A 24608-nucleotide genomic window follows, 5' to 3' on the forward strand; every position below is an offset into this window, starting at 1 on the left:
ACTTGGTCTATTCACATTAAACATGTTTCATAAAGGTTAATTTTTATCTTTGGCTACTGAGGAAAATCAAAACATACATTCCTCTTCAGTATAGGTTCATCTTTTATAAAAGTTATATTCAGCCATATCTGGACTACTGTAATGTAATTTGGGGTAATACCTCTAATTCAAACATAACAACACTTTTAAGACTCCAAAAGAGGGCTTGCCATTTAATTCTAGATCAATGTATATACAATTTTCAGGATGCAATGAATAATATAAAGGTTTTAACAATACATGAAAGAATATTTCTTAGGCCAAATAGATGTATAAAGTATCCAGAAGAGCCACTCCTGTTAATCTAAGCAATATCTTTCACCAAAGAGATGCTGATGGTACTCCAAATTTAAGGTCCAAAAGAAGTAAAAATTACATTATACCAAGGCCAAAGAAGAAATTATTTAAAAATAGTTTTCAATACACTGGTCCACTGGTATGGAACAACATTCCCAGTGACATAAGGCAGGCTCCTAGCTTTTCTTCTTTTCATAATCAATGCCTTAAATGGATGAAATCTTTAGAAAGTTGAGCAGTTCTAGTACAAAAAATACCACCTGCTTTTCCGTAATTTTGCGTCATTTCCATTGTTGAATTTTTCAATGCAGGGTGATATTTTATGTTTTATATATGTTTATGTTTTCACAGATGCTTGTGCATGTGTTCCAGGTTTGACAATTTGAATTTTAAAATTACTTAATTATTTAGTGTCAAACCAGACTCTTCACATCATGTTGTATATACTGTATATGTTGTAAATAACAGATAAAAGGCTTCAAGGTAGATTAGTTCTGTAACTAATTGAGTTACCTAATCTCTAAATAAAGCCTTTATTATTATTATCATTATTATTATTATTATTATTATTGTTATTGTTATTATTACTATTATTATTATTATTATTATCATTATTATCTGTATGCAAAACTATAACATTGTAAACATTGTTTTCTGAATATAAAACTAAGATTGAAAATGCTGCTATTTGAACACAAAACAGTAACAATACAGGTACAGGTACCTGAACAAAAAACTATAATATTGTAACTATCATACCTGTGCACCAGTTTAGATGAAAACCTGTACACCAGACCAAAATATAACTTACAAAGACCAAAAGAAAACTTACACAAAAAATGTTTTCATATGTTATATAAGACCAACAGTTTTAAAACAACAAATGCCATAAACAAATTCTGCACACATTTACATAATTATTTACATCTCTGAAACATTATTTCATTTTATTCTTTAGATTTTCAATGTGTTGTAACACACACATTATGATATTCAACACATGCACCCACTGCACTTTTCAAAATTTAATCAGTGGTTTTAAAGTCTAGGCAGCAGGTGTCAATGTTTTATTTTACACTATAAAAATGATGTTAGCATGTCTGCATTCAGGGACTTCCTACAATATGTATGTAATTTTTTCATCATAGAAAATGACCTTTCACAGTCAGCATTGTTGTGTGGCAAGGTATGTAGTTACTGAATAACTACTTTCAGATTTGGGAAGTGGATGCCACCAGTACTAATTGTCTGGCTGATAATATCCAGCCAGTAGCTACAAAAGCTCCTTTTCTTATTTTATGTTAATACAGGCACACACTCTTCAGGCAGCATACAATAATCCTCAAACTCATCTTTAAGTGCTTCATGATTCAGGTGTGGAACAAATCATAAACAGAAACGTCACTACTAGTAAAAAAATAGATACATGCAAAGTATTTTGAAAAACAAATTTTCAAGGAGTAACATTAACTTCTTTGGATTTATCATGGTCTCATTATTACATATTTATATTTTTCCCCCATCAACCCTTAGTCCCACAATGTAAGACCTCAACCTGATATTTATTTTTTGTATGTCATGGTCTTATTGCCCAATGACAGCGCTGTGTAGCCTGTTTTGATGTCAGTTAACTTCATAACGAGAAGTAAAATTTTCAGAAATATCTCACACACTTGGCATCCCATATTGGCACTTTTCTACAAATTAAAGTTATAATGTTTTAGTCAGACTTTACTCATGCTGATGTCTTTTTCCTAATAAATTCAAATTCCCACACAAGCAAATGGACATGTTTTCAAGTTCCGTTGGATTACATTTCAGCTGGCTGGAATGTGATGGCAGTTGAGAAAACCAAAATCGGCTAAAATGATCATAAGAATCTAGAATGAAATGAAGCATTCTAAACACTTTCATCAATATTAATATATTTTTTATTCAGTTTGTTAAAGAAAGATACTTTCACTTAACCCGATTTCAGCATTCCCAGTTTCCATTGCTTTCCAAAACATATTAGAGTTATCCCCATGTTGAATGCGCATAGCTTAAAAAGCTTCTGGATCACGCTTGGTTTAAAAATAAATTTACATCCAGACTCCGAGGATTAACAAAAAATTTATTTAAAAAAAAAAGGGCATTTTTATAAGAAAAAAATGTACAAAATGGTTGTATGGCCATACACTGAAAAATGAAAATAAAAATGTACAAATTATGGGTAAATTGTACAAGTTGACAGGCAAAAAATTTGGTTACTTGAACACAAAACTGTAGCACTGTAAACACATGAATGCAGATCTGTGATATTGTCAACACTCCTACTTAAATACAAAACATAACACTGCCAAAACTGCTACTTTAACACAAAACTGTAACGCTGTAGCAGCTAACATTATAACACAAATTTATAACATTGTACATGCTGATACTGTAACACAAATTTATAACATTGTACATGCTGACATTATAACACAAAACTGTAAAACTATAGGTGTTGCTGCTGCCACTGCTGCAACAAATGAAATACCCATTGCCAAGCCATTCACGGGTTTAACAATAAATCAACCCTCTTCTGATATAAAGGATCTGATGTCAGTGCTCACTTCAAATCTAATTTATAAAATACATCTACGCTGGGTAATTACAACCTATTAAGAGCCATTTTGAGTAAGAGACAGAACTTATTCAGAGTTATATTATTTGTGCTTGAGGTGAGCACAAAATGAAATGTTCTATTCATCACATGATACCAGTTATTAATATTACGTAATAAAACAGCTTTGGTTTGAATATAACTAATTTTAAGATAAAATATGGATGCTATGGACATCATACATTTGCCTTGCATGATCTCATTTGGTATCAAATTGATATTATGTGTGTAATATGAAAATAATGGCTAAATAACACAGTATCAGATGATAACTATATGAATGAAAAATAAAAGCAATGCTAAACTGGATCTGCCATTTAATGTGGACTATAGTGACTACTAGTGGTGAAACAATACACCTGTGCCCTGTATCAATACGATTCATGATACACAGCTTGCGATATGATACATATCGATACACATAAGAACTTGATGGTCTTTACATCTTTAGAAGGGAGGTGGTGCCATTTTATGTATGTTTGACATTCTTAGTTGTATTTCCAGTATGTAGATTACAGACAGATATATAGTTATATATTTATATGCTATTCTCATTGGTGACGAGATAGAAATACCTTCCTGTTGGTTGTCAGTGAGTTTCATTCAGTGTTTTAGGCCATATAAAGTTGTCTCCATTTAACTCACTTTAGCCACCAGGCCCTTTCTTTTGCATAGCATGAATGCTTTGAAAACATCTTATTAGCAATTTCATGTTTTACTTAATCTTGGAACACATTATTATGTTACCTTCAAACAGAAGAAATAATGCAGTTTCCTTGTGCAAAGAAAATCTCATCTAGAATAAATCAGTGAAGATGAATACTAACACAATCTATCAGACTCTACTTCCTGCGGATGCAAAAGACTGCTGCAGCCACAGGTACTTGTGTTTGTTAGTGAAGAAGGAAACTCTTAACAACTGTTATGTGTATTTAATTTGCACTATTTGTTAGTTTTTTTTAAGTTTTTTTATTTCATTATATACTATTGTAATGTAACATTGTATGTTGGACATGACTTTGTCCAAAAAAATTCATTTCTGCTGGACCTGAATTGACTTTTTTTATTTATTCTGTAACAAAGCTAAATTATTCTGTATATGTATGGGTTTAAAATCAGTATTATTATTAATAGAAGTAAATACGTTTATTAGTGTCTAGATCTAGGTTTTGGAATTTCCTTAGTGCATTTTACATATTCCAGGTTATGGTTTTTATTTTGTAAACACCAGGATCATTCTAGAAGGTTATTTTATCATTAGAAAATGGTTTTTCTTTTTAGGAAATGCTAATTGTGACCTGAGGTCAAGTAGAAAACTATATAATCTTGTAGCTTAGGTCATTTTTCACTCATGCTTTAAGATATAGCATTTTCAGGTTGCATTATTTGTTTTGTCCAGTATTTCAATTTCGGGCTGGAAATTGTATTTCTTCTAATTGTTAAATTCAAGTGACTATTTGCTCTGGAAATACAAAAGTGCTCTGATAAAATTCATAGACAGATACATTCACTTGAATTTAAGTGAATTCAAATCTGGAATTATATTTCTGTGATTCAACAAAATAATGTTGACACATCAACACTCTATAAGCTACCACAGACACATCACTACCTTTAGTTTTTGGACTTATTCTGGACTTCTGCTGAATTTTATTCAGGACTTCAAATTACTAGGACTTGTATCTCTAATTCTTGGATTATTTTGGGATTTAATTCTGTAAGTTCTTTTTTCTCCTTTTCACTTAGTATCTAGGGAAACAAATTATTTGTTGAATTTTACAAATCTTGTTGCCTTTCACTCTTTTCTGTTACATATTTTAAGAGCATAGGCTCAAAACACAACATCATTCCTATAATTTTTTTAAATGTACAGAAGGTAATAAACTTGAGTGGTCTGAAATCTACCGTATCACTGATTCTGTGCTAATTTTGTATTTATTCCATCAGCACCTTCATTTACTGATTAAAAATCTCTGCATAAAAAGAGAAATTCCAAATTTGTTGTAAAATTTAAGGGGAAATACTGCCAGGATCATATCCTAGTGAAGACCTACCTCTTTGTCAAAGAAATAAGGGGGACTGGAAGAAACGGAGGGAGATGAAGAAATGGCCACACTATAATATCTATCTCTTTCTTCCTATTCCACTTTCTTAGAGCTGTACTGAAATAAACATCTTTAAAAGACATCACCTGTAGTGGTATAACCATTAATCTGTTAATTAGTTCTGAGCATACTCTGTTTTTTATCTGTGTAAGACTATTGTTGTGTGCTTCCTTCTAAAGCGGCATGTACATTACTAGCTTTGTCAGCTTAAATATACTGGGAAACTGATCTTTAGGACTATTATGTACAATTTTCCAGAGCTCACAGATATTATTGCTTGGATAAATCTTGTCGAAAATAGGATTTTTTACTAACATAAACTTTGCTGACTCAGTCGTTTGCTGATTACTATGGCAGATATCTTATCTGTTCCATAATTTTGTGCTTTTTTTTTCAGTCCATCAAGATCACAGTCTGCTTGTTCAGACAGAGGTATTCAAATAAATACCTTGACTTCTTACTTGAATTTTTTTTTTACCCATATTTATTCAATTTGTCTTACCCTGATATGGTTATATGGTTTTCTAGCATATGATCCACAGGGCTAAAAATTAATTGATAAAAAAATTAAAATTGCATCATACGTTTTAATTGTCTGTACTTTAATTAAGCTTAGTATTCTGCACTTTCTACATTTTGAAATACTGCTGAAAGGGAGACTGACCGTCATGCGATCTATTTTTGTCTATCCAACATGTACATCTGACTCGTATTTAATACCATTTTTGGACTCAAAATCACTCACTGTTATTTCCATTAGCACTTCCCAGCTCCAGTAATTTGATACACTTCATAACTTTAAAACTTACTGTCATCATCATCACCACCATAAGCCAGTATTTGCCAAATGAAGTCATAATGAACTATGCCGGGAATCAGACATTATGGGTATTCAAGGTAGCCTGTATTTTAAACATGCATTTGTGAAACTTCCTTCTTGGAAGATTGAAACATTGCCATAATAATGCTTATTCCTGAGCACCATGTACCAATCAAATTTAGTTTAACAACCATTCATGACATGTTTGAAGAACTCAGATGTGCAAACAGTTGCCTACCTGAAAAACACATCACAACAAGAACAGTTAAATAACAATTGCATACTTCACCAAGCACATTTTCATGTGCAGGGCTTTCAACTAACTTGCGGGAGTTCTCACTCATCACTGTCCTACAAGTTCACGAATTCATACAAAGTTTACAATTACACACCCTGACAGCATCTCTTTTTTAGGGCTGTTCCATTTAAATATACATGGTACACTGGGAAGGCAGTTTTTAAAAAATATATGACAGGATACTTTGACTGCACAGAGTTTATATTGAAATGATAAGAAATTTCTAAAGTGCATCTATGAGTGAGTGCCCCACTTTAAAAGTGCTTTCCCTGGGTCCCATGTATGTTTTAATGGAACAGCCCTCAGTACTTTACATATCAATTAATGACTTCTGCACAAAGTTTCTCTGTTGCTTTGCCAATATTTCCTGTTTGTCACGCAGGGAGTAAGATACAGCGATTTCTGATTGGTGGTTATTGTTTAACCTGGACAGAAAGAAGCAATAACCATCAATGAGTATTCAGGGTAACATATTTAACTGTGTGACACCGATAGTGTAGCTTTCAAATCGACAAAAGCAGATATGATACCATTCAATGTAGAAACTTTGCATAAAAGTGGTTATTAAATGATGAGTAAAGTATGTCAATATAAATGTGGGACATGTTTGGAATGTATAGTATATGCTGAACATGCTGTTGGGTTAAGATAATTAGCATGCATGGGGGGGTTGCAAATTATAAATCATGTGACATAGTGTTAATTTACAGATGGCCAGCATGTATTCTCAATAGTCTTTTTCGTTTTTACTAATAAATATGGGTGCCTGCGACTGCAGATGATGCTTCAGAAGAATTTTAATTTTAAAAATTAAAAAGGCAAACTGATAATAATTATTCATGACCGCTGAAGACTAAATTAACTTGCATATGGTAAGTATCATTTTGTGTCAATACTCTGTCTCTTAAATTAATATGTGTATCATTACAGCAAAAGTATCGATGCAAAAGAATAACACTTACTTGATAATGAACATTCACCAGGTTTTAGTATTATGTTGTCTACAGCAAAATAGCCTCTTCCATATGCAGAAAATTCAATCCAGAATCCAGTTGCATTATTCTGATCCGGGATATTGATTTGTCTCGATTGCCAATCATTTCCAGTGTCTGCCATCACACTGAACAATCCTACTAAATGATAGCCTGATGTCATCTCAAAACCGACCTTGACCCTGAAGCCAGTTCCCGACCAAGTGTTCCAGTTCAATGAGGATTTGTAATCAAAGGCAACACAAGCAGGGCCTTCATACACAGCAAATGGAGAAAGTAGAATGTTAACTCCAAGGGGATCCGACGAAACCATGAAACGGTCTGAAAAAGCATTGAAAGTTAATCTTGATTTATTGGACTGGGTCCAGCAGGTTTTTGGTGCATGCTTTTGTGACATTATCTGTGCTCAAATAATCAGAATTTCTTGTACTGTTTCAGTTCATTTTTTGTACAATTTATTTACCATATGTATCCAATGATAAGCCCACTCCTCAATATTAGAATTTTCTGGACAGTCTTTATGAAGGAAGTAAGTGTAAGATAATAAGCCAATCCCCAACATTTTACCAAATGTATTTAGATAGATAATCGGGTCATATAATGGGTTGTTGTTGCTGTTGTTGTTAATCTGAACTTTTTCAGCGCATGTTATGCTACACATCACAGCCAGTATAACTGGTGAAGGAAGCCCCAGTAAGAACCCCTGTCCCACAAGCTACTGGCATGTTTTCTGACATGACAACACTGGCCAAGCCTGAAGATTAGAACCCATGCAGAGAGATGTGAGATGGCAGTGATCGGTAAAGGTGAGTACTTTAGACCACTTGGGGACCAAGGGGACCCTTATGATGGGTGAAACACTGTACCACATTATACTATAACCTTGCACATAAGTAGAATCAAACTGCAAACAGTATAGATCCAAATGTTACTGAAAAATGTGCTGGAAAATCTGGGTCTATGCAGTACATTAGGATTAATAAGTATGATTAATATGTAGAACAAATAAAATAGACTCGATATTATGCATTGACAGATTAGATTCAATGTTATTTCAGTTGGACTTATAGGTGAGCATATATGGTAAAAGGTAAAGGAAGAATAACAGTGGTGCCATCTCATCTCTGTCCGCATTGGTTTGTGGCTCGGACGATGAAGGTATGTGAGAAAGCTTGTCAGTAGCTTTCCAAACATCAGTGGTTCTACCTGGATTTTACCACATTCTTCCTCCACAAGATATACTGGCTGCCATGTAAAGCCTATCCTGTGCTACAAAGTGGCTTTCAGCCCACAAAAAATATAAAGAAGGGGCCCCGAGTGGCCAAGTGGTCTAAAGTGCTCTCCGTTACGGGTCACTGCCATCTCACCTCTGTCTGCATGGGTTCGAGTCTCGGATTCGACCGATGTGGGTATGTGAGAAGGCTTGCCAGTAGCTTCTCGAGGGTCGGTGGTTCTTTCCGGGGATTTCCCATGTTCTTCCTCCACCATTAATATTGGCCGCCATGTATAGCCTATCGTGTGCTGAAAAATGGTGTTAAACCCTACAACAACAACAACAACATAAAGAATTGTTCATGATTTGCAGTGTGCAATTTTAAATGTGATGAAACTTCAGTCAAAGACAATGCATTCCATTAAAGTCCTCCGTATGTATCAGCCAACATCGGACAGAGTATTATCCCTCCATTTAAATAAACCTTTCATATCCTAAGGGACTCCTTCAGATGATTCATAGGTCACATGATTGATAAATATCCAAGTCCAAAATAATGGTCAGCTTGTGTTTTCACTACCGTCAAAGGAAGTTTTCATTTACCATCTTCTAAAAGTAGATTCATGTAAGCAGGATATTCAAAAGCCAGTTTTGATCAAAGTAACAAGAAATATGTCCCTGGTAATGACAAGGCACACTCGTCCAAGCAATACAGGGGGTAAATTCACTTTTAACATGTCACATTCTCTCTAAATTATATTTCTCCACTTTCAATGTAATTGTCAGATTTTTACACAAATTGCAAGAGAAGGAAGGGGAGGTTGTGATGGTAGCACCAATCTGTAGAATTCTGCCATGGTTCCCCAACTTGTTATGCCATGTCCGATGAGTCAGACATACTTTCCATCACACATTTTTTTCTGACTTTTCCACAGGACCACGCCCTTGTGTATGCATTAAAAAAGCTTAGGTAGTGAGTAATTATATTCCAACCAAATTCAAGTCAATCCATTAAAATGCCTCATTCTATCAAGTTTCTTTACTGAATATGTTTTACTGTTTTACAATGCCTTGTAATTCACTTTTTTTCTACTCTGTTTCTGTCACATCTTTTAACATCTCCAGGGGGGACCTTAGGGTACTAAATGTTTGAGGTTTGATGAAATTGCAAATTCAAACAATACCTACCAAGCTGAAGTTTGATGACAATTTAATAAAACCTGTAATATCCTTAATGATTTTATTTCTGCCCACCTGCCATGAGTCCCTACTCATGTATCCAGTAACATTTGTAATGACTCATGCATCATCTCTTACTATCCCTAAGTGTTACAGGTTTGATGAAATTAGAAAAATGATTAAATTTGTCAAGCATTGTTTATTTGTCAATTATAATGTATGATTCCTGATTAATTGTCAAAATTAGACAGATGCTTTGTGCTGTGTCTTTCTAACCCATTCCATTAGGACCAGTCTGGAGTGCATAGCTAACCAACATCTAAATTAAGTGTATTGCAAGCAATAAGTCATTGCCAGTCCTTCAAGGCTAACTGTTCTATAATCAATAATGGCCCACTGAACATGAAATCATTATTGAGCAGCACCACCTAAAACCCATTTCTGATAAAATCAAGCTTGTGAACACTTACTGAACAGTCATTTTGCCTGTCCTTGTTAATTCTCTGTGTTTTATTGACTTTGAACATTTCATTTTCATATTAAAAACTCCTCTTTATCTAATAAGAACCAATTTCTGAAATCATGCTTTCAGTGTTGTATCATCATATATTAAACGTATAATGAAAGAGGTCTTTTGTATAAAAAAAATCCAACTCTATTTACCCACTTATAAGTCATGCACAACTGAAAACAGTATAGACCCGGATCTGATATTGCATACTGCACCTTCACATCAGTGTCTATATTGCCTGTTCTACTGATCACTCCAATAGTAAAAGTCACACTGGTGATCACTCCAATAGTAAAAGTCACACTGGTTATGTATGCACATTTACTCATTTTAAATTAAATATAAATTGTTCTTTTAAAATTTAACACTAATTTTCTTTAGCCAAAGTCTATTCAATCCTGTTTATTGAATGCTCTTCATCTTAACTGTCATCAAGAAATTTTAAGATGAAAATTATCAATCCCTATGTCCTTCACAATGGTGGCCGTATACTAAACTTGGGTCTAGAAAAGAGCACGTAGAGTGGAATTGTCACAATATAGGGTAGTATGAATTTATCAATATGTGAAACTTTCAGTGTGACATCACAGTACATGACATTCAATTCTGATTGTACCAGATCACAGCTTTAGGTTCATTTCCCAAAAATGTGTATGTACATTAAGATGGATTTTGCCATATGCACTTCTTGGGGCATCTAAATAATGACATTCCACAGGAATATGGATGCATATGAATCCAAATGAAGTGAATACTTGCCACTTAAAGGTATGAAGAATCAAATTCTAAAAAATACACCCATTATTGAAATAGTCACTGTTGATTGCCTACATAACCTGTGTAACTTTTGTAATATCAAACTGCATCAATCTAAATCTGCTGCAATATTCTCAATGGTAGATCTGGATATATGCAAGTATTATCAATGTAATAAGCAAGTATATATGGTATGCATGTTGTCAAAAGTCATTTTAAAAAGGCATATATTATGTAATGTTTGAAAACATTTTTATTATTGTAGTGCAGAGCGCATGTTTTCTGCGAATATTCAGCAGAGCTTCAGACATTACTGGAAAAACTGGTACAGAAATATTACAAAATCACTGACACCAATCATGGCTCATTGACATTAACTTACTTTGACTTTGATTGGTTCTTTCCCAGCCTCTATAGCCACAATTAAAGTCACCTCCATCAAAATCACAGGTTACTGATTGTACTGGAAATAAATTAAGATTTATAATAAGAGCTCTGCAGAACAGTATGCATTGACTGGGAACAAGCATAGGATGTATGTCTTACCTGTAAACAAGCCTAGGATGTATGTCTTACCTGTAAACAAGCCTGGGCTGTGTATCTTACCTGTAAACAAGCCTAGAATGCATGTCTTACCTGTAAACAAGCCTGGGCTGTGTGTTTTACCTGTAAACAAGCATATGATGCATGTCTTACCTGTAAACAAGCCTAGGATGTATGTCAAGCCTAGGATGTATGTCTTACCTGTAAACAAGCCTAGGATGTATGTCTTACCTGTAAACAAGCATGGGCTGTGTGTTTTACCTGTAAACAAGCCTAGGATGTATGTCTTACCTGTAAACAAGCCTAGGATGTATGTCTTACCTGTAAATAAGCATGGGCTGTGTGTTTTATCTGTAAACAAGCATATGATGCATGTCTTACCTGTAAAGAAGCCTGGGCTGTGTGTTTTACCTGTAAACAAGCCTAGGATGTATGTCTTACTTGCGAACAAGCATGGGCTGTGTATTTTACCTGTGAACAAGCAGGGGATGTATGCCTTACCTGTAAACAAGCATGGGCTGTGTGTTTTACCTGTAAACAAGCCTAGGATGCATGTCTTACCTGTAAACAAGCCTGGGCTGTGTGTTTTACCTGTAAACAAGCCTAGGATGTATGTCTTACCTGTAAACAAGCTTGGGCTGTGTGTTTCACCTGTAAACAAGCCTAGGATGTATGCCTTACCTGTAAACAAGTGTGGGGTGTGTGTTTTACCTGTGAACAAGCCTAGGATGTATGCCTTACCTGTAAACAAGCCTAGGCTGTGTGTTTTACCTGTAAACAAGCCTAGGATGTATGTCTTACCTGTAAACAAGCTTGGGCTGTGTGTTTCACCTGTAAACAAGCCTAGGATGTATGACTTACTTGTAAAGAAGCCTAGGCTGTGTGTTTTACCTGTAAACAAGCCTAGGATGTATGCCTTACCTGTAAACAAGCATGGGCTGTGTGTTTTACCTGTAAACAAGCCTAGGATGTATGTCTTACCTGTAAACATGCCTGGGCTGTGTGTTTTACCTGTAAACAAGCCTAGGATGTATGCCTTACCTGTAAACAAGCCTAGGCTGTGTGTTTTACCGGTAAACAAGCCTAGGATGTATGACTTACTTGTAAACAAGCCTAGGCTGTGTGTTTTACCTGTAAACAAGCCTAGGATGTATGTCTTACCTGTAAACAAGCCTGGGCTGGACATTTTACCTGTGAACAACCTAGAATATATGTCCTACATGTGAATAAGCCTGGGCTGGATGTTTTATCAGTGAACAAACCTAGAATGTATGTCTTACCCATGAACAAACCTAGGACATATCTATTAACATTTTCAAAAGTTTAAGAATGCTTATTGTTGTAATATAAATGTTTACTTTGCAAATAAAATGATAAGATCATTACATTTTAACATTAACTATAAATATTTTACTTGCTAGAAAAACGTATTGTAGCACACTGAACTAATAAAGAAATTTCATGCAATAAAGGTGTTGCAACTTGTGTTTGTTATTGCAAAATAAAAATAAAATGATTGACAGTTGTATAGCATGTATGTATCAACATATAGACCGAACGGTGTAAAAAAACAAAAGCTAAAAATGTGAAAATGCCAAATTGCATTAATCTATTTCAGATGGTACTTTTAGTTGAATCATGATTACTTGATTTATAAAACAAAAGTCATAACAAAAACATTCATGAATGTGTAAAAAAAAAGTTTTTAAAATTGCTATATTGACATGAAATCTAATCAGGTTTCTAAATAACAGTACAATTATACCTAATGAAATCTAATCAGGTTTTCTACATATGGTTACAACCATAGCAGCTAATAAATTCAAATTAGGCTTTCTTGATCAGAATACAAACAAAAATAATGAAATAAACCAGGTTTCATATATAAGATTATATTCTACATAATAAAATCCACATAAGAATACAACTATACCTAAATATTGAAGTAGTCCACCTAATGTGCTTTTGCTTAATTGTGTTACCAAGGGTTTTGCCAATAAATCTATAAAGCTGACAAATGTGTAAAACATTGATATGAACTGTTACAATAATGTTCTGAAGAGACAATTAAATCATCTATATATGAATGTCATATGACTATAACATTTCAATGTTCTACCTTCATTAGTTTTGCTTTATCATTCTAAAAAATGTTTTCATAACAAATAGTCCCAAAAGTTCAAAACTCTGTAAAAATAATATTATAAAATTGTTCAAAAAGTAGTAAAATGCTTATGTGGGAAGATAAAATATAACAACCTGTGAATGCTGTTATGTATATCTATATTGTGTGTTTAATTTTTTTCCATGATTATAGATTGTAAGGGTCATGGCTTACTTTTGTCCATTATTGTAAACTAAACGTTATGATCATATTTGTGAGCATGCTTGCTTGGATTAAAGTCCAGGACAATGCTTTTCCTCTTGAAACATATATGGTATATCTGACTTTTGACAGATTGGCTGCTACAATTAGGTAAATAGACCTGAACTGCCTAGCAACTTTGATGGAATTTTCTTAAAATGGCAGAAAATGGTTATAGCAACTTTGACGGAATTTTCCTTAAGATGGCAGAAAATGGTTATAGCAACATAGGTCAAGTGGGAAGGTCAACATAGGTCAAATGGGAAAATATCATTTACATCAAGATTGAACATTTCTGTCTTGACATCAGTCTTTGTGGAATCAATTTTGGTTCTGCTTGGTTACAATTTGAGAGGCATTATTTAACTTATTCATTGGAATTACAAAGGACTCATTTACATTAGGATTAAATCACTACCATGAAGTTATTGTGAATTCATCCAACATGTTCAATGACATTCTAGACCATTTTATTGTGATACATCATGACTGTTGGCACATTATTACAGTCAAGGCAACATTCAAAACTGGAACCCATTTTTTGTAACACCACTGAAATTCATTCAGAACACTCTATATTTTTGGACTTGTGATGAAACTGTTAGCACTGTTTGGATTTAATTCACAATAGCAGAAGTTCCTTTTAAAGTTTCACTTTGTATTATAGAGAAAAAAACAATTTTTTTAAAAATTTGACATAAACTGCTGGTTTTGCATTTTTAATTACTTCATTTAAGACCACTGAATCATAACAATGCAAATTAAATAATTAATTAATTAAATTTATCTTCAGAAAAAAGTAACACATTATGAAAATATAATGTTATTTAGTTCCATTAAATTCAAATTAAGTCAAACATTTAAATCCTTACTTGGACAGTCCTCTTCAATCAAACCAACATTATCCAAATAAATATCTCCTAAAATTCCATCTTTTCTCATAGCTTTGAAAAACACGACTCCTTGTGCATTGGCAGGAAGTGGTAGACATTTGAAGATCCATCTGTTTCCTCTGCTATAGCAAAGCTGATCTAGAGTTGTCAGTCCAGATTGAGTCTCAAATAATACTGTAAGATTTTCAAAGCCTTCATTTCTCCCAACCATATGGTAATCAAAGATCATTTTTGTTGTTGAGGATGTGTGGACAGGTGGAAACCAGGCATAAGATACGTCCCCTAACCCACCATATGAGCTATCAACTTTGAGATAGGACCCTGAAATGTACAGAAGGCATTAAGAAATAGGCGCAATTATCAAGGCATTCTTGAAATGATTGACTTTAAAATGTAACAATTAACAATTCTACTCATTTATTTCATCACACACTGAAAGAAAAAAAACTTATCTGAGGATTATAGCAATTAGTGATGAATACATCCCAAATGGGTCTGCTTTCTACGCTATAGGTATTAGAGATGAATACATCCCAAATGGGTCTGCTTTCTACGCTATAGGTATTAGTGATGAATACATCCCAAATGGGCCTGCTTTCTACTCTATAGGTATTAGTGATGAATACATCCCAAATGGGCCTGCTTTCTACTCTATAGGTATTAGTGATGAATACATCCCAAATGGGCCTGCTTTCTACGCTATAGGTATTAGTGATGAATACATACCAAATGGGCCTGCTTTCTACGCTATAGGTATTAGTGATGAATACATCACAAAGGGGTCTGCTTTCTACGCTATAGGTATTAGTGATGAATACATCACAAAGGGGCCTGCTTTCTACGCTATAGGTATTAGTGATGAATACATCCCAAATGGGCCTGCTTTCTATGCTATAGGTATTAGTGATGAATACATCCCAAATGGGCCTGCTTTTATGCTATAGGTATTAGTGATGAATACATCCCAAATGGGCCTGCTTTCTATGCTATAGGTATTAGTGATGAATACATCCCAAATGGGCCTGCTTTCTATGCTATAGGTATTAGTGATGAATACATCCCAAATGGGCCTGCTTTCTATGCTATAGGTATTAGTGATGAATACATCCCAAATGGGTCTGCTTTCTACTCTACAGGTATTAGTGATGAATACATCCCAAATGGGTCTGCTTTCTATGCTATAGGTATTAGTGATGAATACATCCCAAATGGGCCTGCTTTCTATGCTATAGGTATTAGTGATGAAGACATCCCAAATGGGTCTGCTTTCTATCCTATAGGTATCAGTGATGAATAAATCCCAAATGGGTCTGCTTTCTATGCTATAGGTATTAGTGATGAATACATCCCAAATGGGCCTGCTTTCTACTCTATAGGTATTAGTGATGAATACATCCCAAATGGGTCTGCTTTCTATGCTATAGGTATTAGTGATGAATACATCCCAAATGGGCCTGCTTTCTATGCTATAGGTATTAGTGATGAATACATCCCAAATGGGCCTGCTTTCTATGCTATAGGTATTAGTGATGAATACATCCCAAAGGGGTCTGCTTTCTATGCTATAGGTATTAATGATGAATACATCCCAAATGGGCCTGCTTTCTATGCTATAGGTATTAGTGATGAATACATCCCAAATGGGCCTGCTTTCTATGCTATAGGTATTAGTGATGAATACATCCCAAATGGGCCTGCTTTCTATGCTATAGGTATTAGTGATGAATACATCCCAAATGGGTCTGCTTTCTACTCTATAGGTATTAGTGATGAATCCATCCCAAATGGGTCTGCTTTCTATGCTATAGGTATTAGTGATGAATACATCCCAAATGGGCCTGCTTTCTATGCTATAGGTATTAGTGATGAATACATCCCAAATGGGCCTGCTTTCTATGCTATAGGTATTAGTGATGAATCCATCCCAAATGGGCCTGCTTTCTATGCTATAGGTATTAGTGATGAATACATCCCAAATGGGCCTGCTTTCTATGCTATAGGTATTAGTGATGAATACATCCCAAATGGGCCTGCTTTCTATGCTATAGGTATTAGTGATGAATACATCCCAAATGGGCCTGCTTTCTATGCTATAGGTATTAGTGATGAATACATCCCAAATGGACCTGCTTTCTACGCTATAGGTATTAGTGATGAATACATCATAAAGGGGTCTGCTTTCTACGCTATAGGTATTAGTGATGAATCCATCCCAAATGGGTCTGCTTTCTACGCTATAGGTATTAGTGATGAATACATCCCAAATGGGCCTGCTTTCTACGCTATAGGTATTAGTGATGAATACATCCCAAAGGGGTCTGCTTTCTACGCTATAGGTATTGATGATGAATGCATCACAAGTAGACCTGCTTTCTACTCTATAGGTATTGATGATGAATACATTATAGATGGGTCTGCTTTCTACTCTATAGGTATTGATGATGAATGCATTACAGATGGGCCTGCTTTCTACTCTATAGGCATTAATGATGAATGCATCACAAGTGGACCTGCTTTCTACTCTATAGGTATTGATGATGAATGCGTTACAGATGGGCCTGCTTTCTACTCTATAGGTATTGATGATGAATGCATTACAGATGGGCCTGCTTTCTACTCTATAGGCATTAATGATGAATGCATCACAAGTGGACCTGCTTTCTACTCTATAGGTATTGATGATGAATGCATTACAAATGGGCCTGCTTTCTACTCTATAGGTATTGATGATGAATGCATTACAGATGGGCCTGCTTTCTACTCTATAGGTATTAATGATGAATGTATCACAAGTGGACCTGCTTTCTACTCTATAGGTATTGATGATGAATGCATTACAAATGGGCCTGCTTTCTACTCTATAGGTATTGATGATGAATGCATTACAGATGGGCCTGCTTTCTACTCTATAGGTATTAATGATGAATGTATCACAAGTGGACCTGCTTTCTACTCCATAGGTATTAAAGATGAATGCATCACAAGTAGACCTTCTTTCTACTCTATAGGTATTGATGATGAATGCATTACAGATGGGCCTGCTTTCTACTCTATAGGTATTGATGATGAATGCATTACAGATGGGCCTGCTTTTTACTCTATAGGCATTAATGATGAATGCATCACAAGTGGACCTGCTTTCTACTCTATAGGTATTAAAGATTAATGCATCACAAGTAGACCTACTTTCTACTCTATAGGTATTGATGATGAATGCATCACAAGTGGACCTGCTCTCTACTCAATAGGTAATAATGATGAATGCATTACGGCTGGGCCTGCTTTCTACACTATAGGTATTGATGATGAATGCATTACAGATGGGCGTGCTATCTACTTTATAGGTATTAATGATGAATGCATCACAAGTGGACCTACTTTCTACACTATAGGTATTAATGATGAATGCATTACAGATGGGCCTGCTTTCTACTCTATAGGCATTAATGATGAATGCATCACAAGTGGACCTGCTTTCTACTCTATAGGTATTGATGATGAATGCATTACAGATGGGCCTGCTTTCTACTCTATAGGTATTGATGATGAATACATTATAGATGGGTCTGCTTTCTACTCTATAGGTATTGATGATGAATGCATTACAGATGGGCCTGCTTTCTACTCTATAGGCATTAATGATGAATGCATCACAAGTGGACCTGCTTTCTACTCTATAGGTATTGATGATGAATGCGTTACAGATGGGCCTGCTTTCTACTCTATAGGTATTGATGATGAATGCATTACAGATGGGCCTGCTTTCTACTCTATAGGCATTAATGATGAATGCATCACAAGTGGACCTGCTTTCTACTCTATAGGTATTGATGATGAATGCATTACAAATGGGCCTGCTTTCTACTCTATAAGTATTGATGATGAATGCATTACAGATGGGCCTGCTTTCTACTCTATAGGTATTAATGATGAATGTATCACAAGTGGACCTGCTTTCTACTCCATAGGTATTAAAGATGAATGCATCACAAGTAGACCTTCTTTCTACTCTATAGGTATTGATGATGAATGCATTACAGATGGGCCTGCTTTCTACTCTATAGGTATTGATGATGAATGCATTACAGATGGGCCTGCTTTTTACTCTATAGGCATTAATGATGAATGCATCACAAGTGGACCTGCTTTCTACTCTATAGGTATTAAAGATTAATGCATCACAAGTAGACCTACTTTCTACTCTATAGGTATTGATGATGAATGCATCACAAGTGGACCTGTTCTCTACTCAATAGGTAATAATGATGAATGCATTACGGATGGGCCTGCTTTCTACACTATAGGTATTGATGATGAATGCATTACAGATGGGCGTGCTATCTACTTTATAGGTATTAATGATGAATGCATCACAAGTGGACCTACTTTCTACACTATAGGTATTAATGATGAATGCATTACAGATGGGTCTGCGTTCTACACAATAGTTATTAATGATGTATGCATCACTAATGGACCTGTTTTCTATACTATAGGACTATAGGTATTGATGATGAATGCATCACAAGTAGACCTACTTTCTACACTATAGGTATTAATGATGAATGCATTACAATTGGTCTGCATTCTACACAATAGTTATTAATGATGAATGCATCACAAATGGGTCTGCTTCCTACTCTGTAGGTATTAATAAAAGGGACATGCTTTCTACAATTATGGATATTCATGATTAATGCATTACAAAGGAACCTGCTACTTTCCACATATAGATATTAGTGATGAATCCATCCTGAAGGTTGTTAAGGTAAGATTTTTGGATGTTTTAAATTCACTGATTTATTTTCACAGCTTGGTAAATGCAATCTTCTACTGACAATGTTTTATGTGGTCATTGACAGAAATAAAAATGTAGACAGTAAACCATGACCATGAGACAATAATGTAGATTATACAAAAATGATAAATTCTTATCCTATGAAAAACAATGTCTGAATCCCAATTAGTTCCAGTACCATCAGTGAGTGAGGCTCCATGGTAAATCTGCCACTGGTATAGTGAATCCTCTGTATGGTTAGACTTAAGTCCACAGAGATATGGGTGATTAAAGTCACAAATCTCATCCTGAATTCCATCTACAAGAAACAAACAGGGAAGTACAATAAATTTGACAATGCAGTTTAATTTAATTATTCCTTGAATAAAGAGGCCTGAATTCAAGCATAATCAGTTTTCTTAAGACATGAACTAATTTGGTACAATTATAAAAGCTTGATTTAGCATTCAAAGGCAATTCTCTAGTTCATGAGTCTTAACATGCTTACAGTCTGGACATCATCAAGTCATATCTGAAATGTTTTACAATATTGTTGTTTTGCCACAGTTAGTGAAAGAGAGTTGAAATATAAATGAACTTTTAAAATTGGTAATTAATAGATTTTATGTTATTTAAAAAAAAAATAGAAATTACATTTAGGTTCATTAAAAAGCCCATGATTTTTATAATAATATTTAGGGAATAAACAAAACTCTTTGCAAGGTGTAACCCAGGATGCCTCAGAAATATTGTATTCCCATGCCGGTAATATACATGCATCTACTGACCAACCTACTATATCTACCTTACTAATAACATAAAGCTAAAGATACAGCATGAAAGCCTTAATCAAATGCATGGCCATTTGTTTCTTTTTTTTCATTCCTCACATAGCCTGCTGATCGTGCCACTGATGACTTTGCAACAATCACTCTCCATTTTGCCCATTCTCCACTGTTCTTTTCACACAGCCTCATTAGAAATATGGTCTAAGTATGAAATATTCATGATCCTTTGATAACATCTCATCTTTAAGGCACTGATTCTTCTTTCTAGTTTGGCTGTCAGAATCCATGCCTCACATGTGTACATAAATATGAACATGACAAGGAAGCACACAATCTTGATCTTGGACCCATGTGTGATATTGCTGTCCTTCCAAATAGGCTTCAGCCTGGCCAGTGCAGCTGTTGTCAATGAAATCCTGGAAAGAACCCCAGGTTTTGAACCTTTATCAGAGGCAATAGCACCTCATAATTTGAAGCTTGTCACTGTGCTTTGCTTCAGTCCATTCACTCTTTTTGGGTTATTTGTCATTAGCTTGATCTTTTCAGTGCTGACCTTCATCCGATACTTTAGTGATGTTTAGTTGAGACAGCTCACTAAGGTTTCCAGATCTTGGTCATCTCCTGCTAAGCCAACGATATCGTCAATGAAGCACAGGTTAGCAATTGTTCTGCCCCTAACATTGACACTGCCCTCATGGTCTTCCAAGGCATTAGACATGATCCTTTCCAGATAGATGTTAAAGAGTGTGGGTGAGAGGAGGCATCCCTGACTGACAATGGCTGTAGTTCTGAATCAATTCCTATATTGCCATTGATGAGAACTGTATTAGTCACCTTGTTGTAAAGGTGTTCTATGATGCTGGGTGACCAAAGGAAATTATTAGGAAAATCATCAAATTTTCATTAAAAAATCAGCAAAAATCAATATCTGAACAGTATTTAGTTCTGAGCAGTATCCATGTTTTTTGTAAGAACAGCAGAGTAAGGCAAGTTCACACTCTCCCCAAATATTTAATATCACAAGTAATATAACATTATCTACATGTATTTAAATATTGCAATCTATCTATGATGCATTAAAATCAACCAAAATCTAAAATTTTTAATTTGGCTAAAAGAATACAATACACTACTTGAAAAGTGCAAAGGAAAAAGTTCAAAATGCATAGAGAATTCAACAAAACTGCCAAATCTCCAACAAATATGCACTATTGATAAAAATCTATATTTTGCAAGAAAATCCACAAAAGTGGTCACTTTGCACAATAGGTGGTAAAATTTAATACTGCATGTGGAAAAATAATGATTAGGTTAAAACTTGTTTTATAAAACATATGATTATAATATCAACATCGTTTATGTCAGACCCACCATCACCCTTCCCATTTCAAGCACAATATAACTAGAAAATACATGGCATTTTTATTTATATCTAAGAATGTAATGTTTAATGGATTTTCTACATAATTATACATTTACAAATAAATGAATATGAAATGTTCATTCAAAATATTGCCCCTGCAGGTAAAGAAATAAGGAACATATTTAAAAATATCAATTTGAAGAAGGAAACTTAAGACTTTTGATTACAAATATTTAAAAGTGCAGGTAATTAATCTCTTAAAGGATTAAAAGAAACAACCAAAAAACAATCACACATCAGGTGATACCTGCAGAAATATAAAATTTTATCATACTTACATACACACTTATCTGAAGAAATTTTGATATTGTCCAGGCCAATGAATGAATCAGCACTAGACCCTCTCTGAGCTGAAAATACAATGGCAGCAGTTTTATAAGTTGAATTTGCATATTCCAAAATGACATTGGCCTGATACCATTTTGATTCCTGATTGAAAGCAGTATAAATGTCATGTTTTATTTGGGTAACATCATTGTTGTAGACAACATACACACTTAAACTGCCAATATCATCTCCTGACATGATGAAAGCAAAAGAGACACATTTTGTATCCACACTTAGAATGAAACTTGGTGAGCGCATTTCTGCTACATCCCCCTCAATGCTGTTATATGGATTTGTCCTCATGTAGTTACCTAGGATTAGAAACAAAAGTTAAGACTGACATTATGAATGTGAACTTGAGTTACATGGCAAAGCAGTGGGTTACTGTTTTATGCTGTTACTGAGAACAAAATAAAGTTAACAATGACATTATGAATGTGTCCTGAAGTTGCATAGCCAAGTAACAGGTAACTGTTTTATTATGCTACCAAGAACAAAAGAAATTAACAATGACATTATGCATGGAAAATGAAGTTTATGGCTAAGTTGTGGGTTACTGTTTTATACTGTTATTGAGAACCCAAACAAAGTTAACAATGGCAATAGCAATGTGCCCTGAAGTTACTTGGCAAAGTAGTGGGTTACTGTTTTATTAGGTTATCGAGAACAAAAAAGTTAACAATACGACTACTACATGAACCAAAGATGCACAGCCAAGTAGCAGCCATTAATTTTATGTTCATACTGAGAATGAGAAATAGATAAGGTTTATTAGGACACCATGAATGCCACAAGAACTGAAGTCACACGTTTATCATATCTACTTGCATATAAATCTCATCCAACTGCAACCTGCACAGACCCAGATCTGCCAATGCATAAAATGACAGCAGTTTCTTAGGAACAATAAGTAGAACAAAAACAGATGTACCCTTATCTCCTGGTACATTATTCAACAGCAGATTAGGGTCAATGTTGTTTGCTGCTGTTGGATCCGATTTGTAAGCAAGCATAAGTGGTAGGTGGCAGGACAACTCTTTATGATAAAGAGTCAATAATATATATGCCATCAATGCATAGAAATAAGACGTCCTCATTGTAACACACTTTCTGACTGATAGAATGTCAGCACCTGTGGCAGAAAAAAATCCAGATGGTTGTTGGAAATGATGCTACAGCTGTGATGTGATGACACTCAAAGTGATACAGATAAAGGGAAATTAAACTTAGGATTTTTTTGGGACATATTCTGCTATCTTGTCATAAGAATCAAGCGCAGAGTCTTGTACTTAAAGATAAAAGGTAATTAACGGTGACTCTCTGTCCAACAATAAATATTTAACCTTTTCTGATGACAATTCATTGGCAAAAGCAATTTATTCGTTTGAAACAATAATTCCCCCTACAAGCAACTCAATTCTTCAAATGTACTAAAGCCTCTTTTGAAAACAATGTCTACTGCCAGTAAAATATGGTATCTCATCAAAGTATTTAACAGAACTAATCCCAACTGTAAGAAACTGGTTATGAAGAACATGTAGTTTCTAAACAGTTTTGTATAAATCTAGATTATATTGTTCCATTAATTGATGAATAACCAATTAGAGATCAACACACTCCTACAAATCAGCATAGCATTTTCTTTCACCTTTTGTTACAAAAAACTGAGTTGTTTTTTTTACTTTTTGAGACAGTAAGTTTTGATTCACTGTGAAAATTTCACAAAAATTTAAGTTTATCTTAGTGAATTTGTAATAGAATTTGCACGTCATAATAAAAACTTGGCTAAGGGATAGACAATCTGTTAACCAAGGTACTTTATAGTCTGACTAGCTTTATTTTGCACCTCCCATGTTCTTATTCATAATAAATCAAATAACATGGCTTGAAAGTTGGCAGTGCTTTAATGTAATGTTGAATAATCAATCACTGACTGTCAGACATTGATGGTAGGTAGGCGGAACTCGGGGATTCATAAATTTAAATGATGACTTGCTATTTTATTAATTATGCCTACCAGAGGCTAGTAGAGTTCCAGTTTGTTGCTGCAGGTAGTCTCCTTGCCAGTGGTATGCTGTTTGGCTGATGATATAGTCACAATAGTTTGGCCTCTCAAAGTCACAGGCTACAGAATCTTATGAAAATAATAGAAACAAAAATAAAATTATGACTCCTGCAAAAAGGATTTAGAGATGTGGATAACACTACATTTCCACTCTATGGAATTAACACACCTGTTATTTCTGGAACAGCAACTGGTTTTTGCTCTATGTATCACACCTGCATCCAGGAATATAATTTTTAGCCACATCACACATATATCCTTTAATATCAAAAGTATTTGGATATATATCTCACAGCTGTATCTTGAATATTATAATTTTTGGCTATCTGTATCACACAAAATTGTCATCTGGAATGTCAATAGGGTATATCTCTCTCTCTTTCTCTCTCTCTCTCTCTATACTACTGACATTCTAGGAGACATATATATATGTGTGTGTGTGTGTTTTATGTGTCACATATATCCTGGAATATCAATAATATTTGGCAACATGTATTATACATGTATCCTGGAATATCAATAATCTTTGACTATATGTTACAGTATCAGATGTGTATCCTGGAATATCAC

The 24608-nt window shown here is 34.6% G+C and overlaps 1 protein-coding gene across 1 annotated transcript in view; it reads right to left on the reverse strand.

Annotated features, from left to right (window-relative positions):
• Positions 1–24608, reverse strand: part of LOC149783787 (uncharacterized) — a 138841-nt gene that overhangs the window by 64097 nt on the left and 50136 nt on the right. The window contains exons 14-19 of the mRNA XM_089932912.1: positions 23991–24107; positions 21925–22284; positions 19635–19754; positions 14638–14979; positions 11240–11320; positions 7169–7519 (exon numbers count right to left, since the gene is read on the reverse strand). Of these exons, the coding sequence (XP_089789038.1) occupies positions 7169–7519; positions 11240–11320; positions 14638–14979; positions 19635–19754; positions 21925–22284; positions 23991–24107 (1371 nt within the window). The remainder of the gene's footprint in view (positions 1–7168; positions 7520–11239; positions 11321–14637; positions 14980–19634; positions 19755–21924; positions 22285–23990; positions 24108–24608) is intronic.

The sequence above is a fragment of the Sinohyriopsis cumingii genome, chromosome 14, assembly GCF_028554795.1.
Source record: "Sinohyriopsis cumingii isolate HCF-2022 chromosome 14, ASM2855479v2, whole genome shotgun sequence".
Classification (NCBI taxonomy): Eukaryota; Metazoa; Mollusca; class Bivalvia; order Unionida; family Unionidae; genus Sinohyriopsis; species Sinohyriopsis cumingii.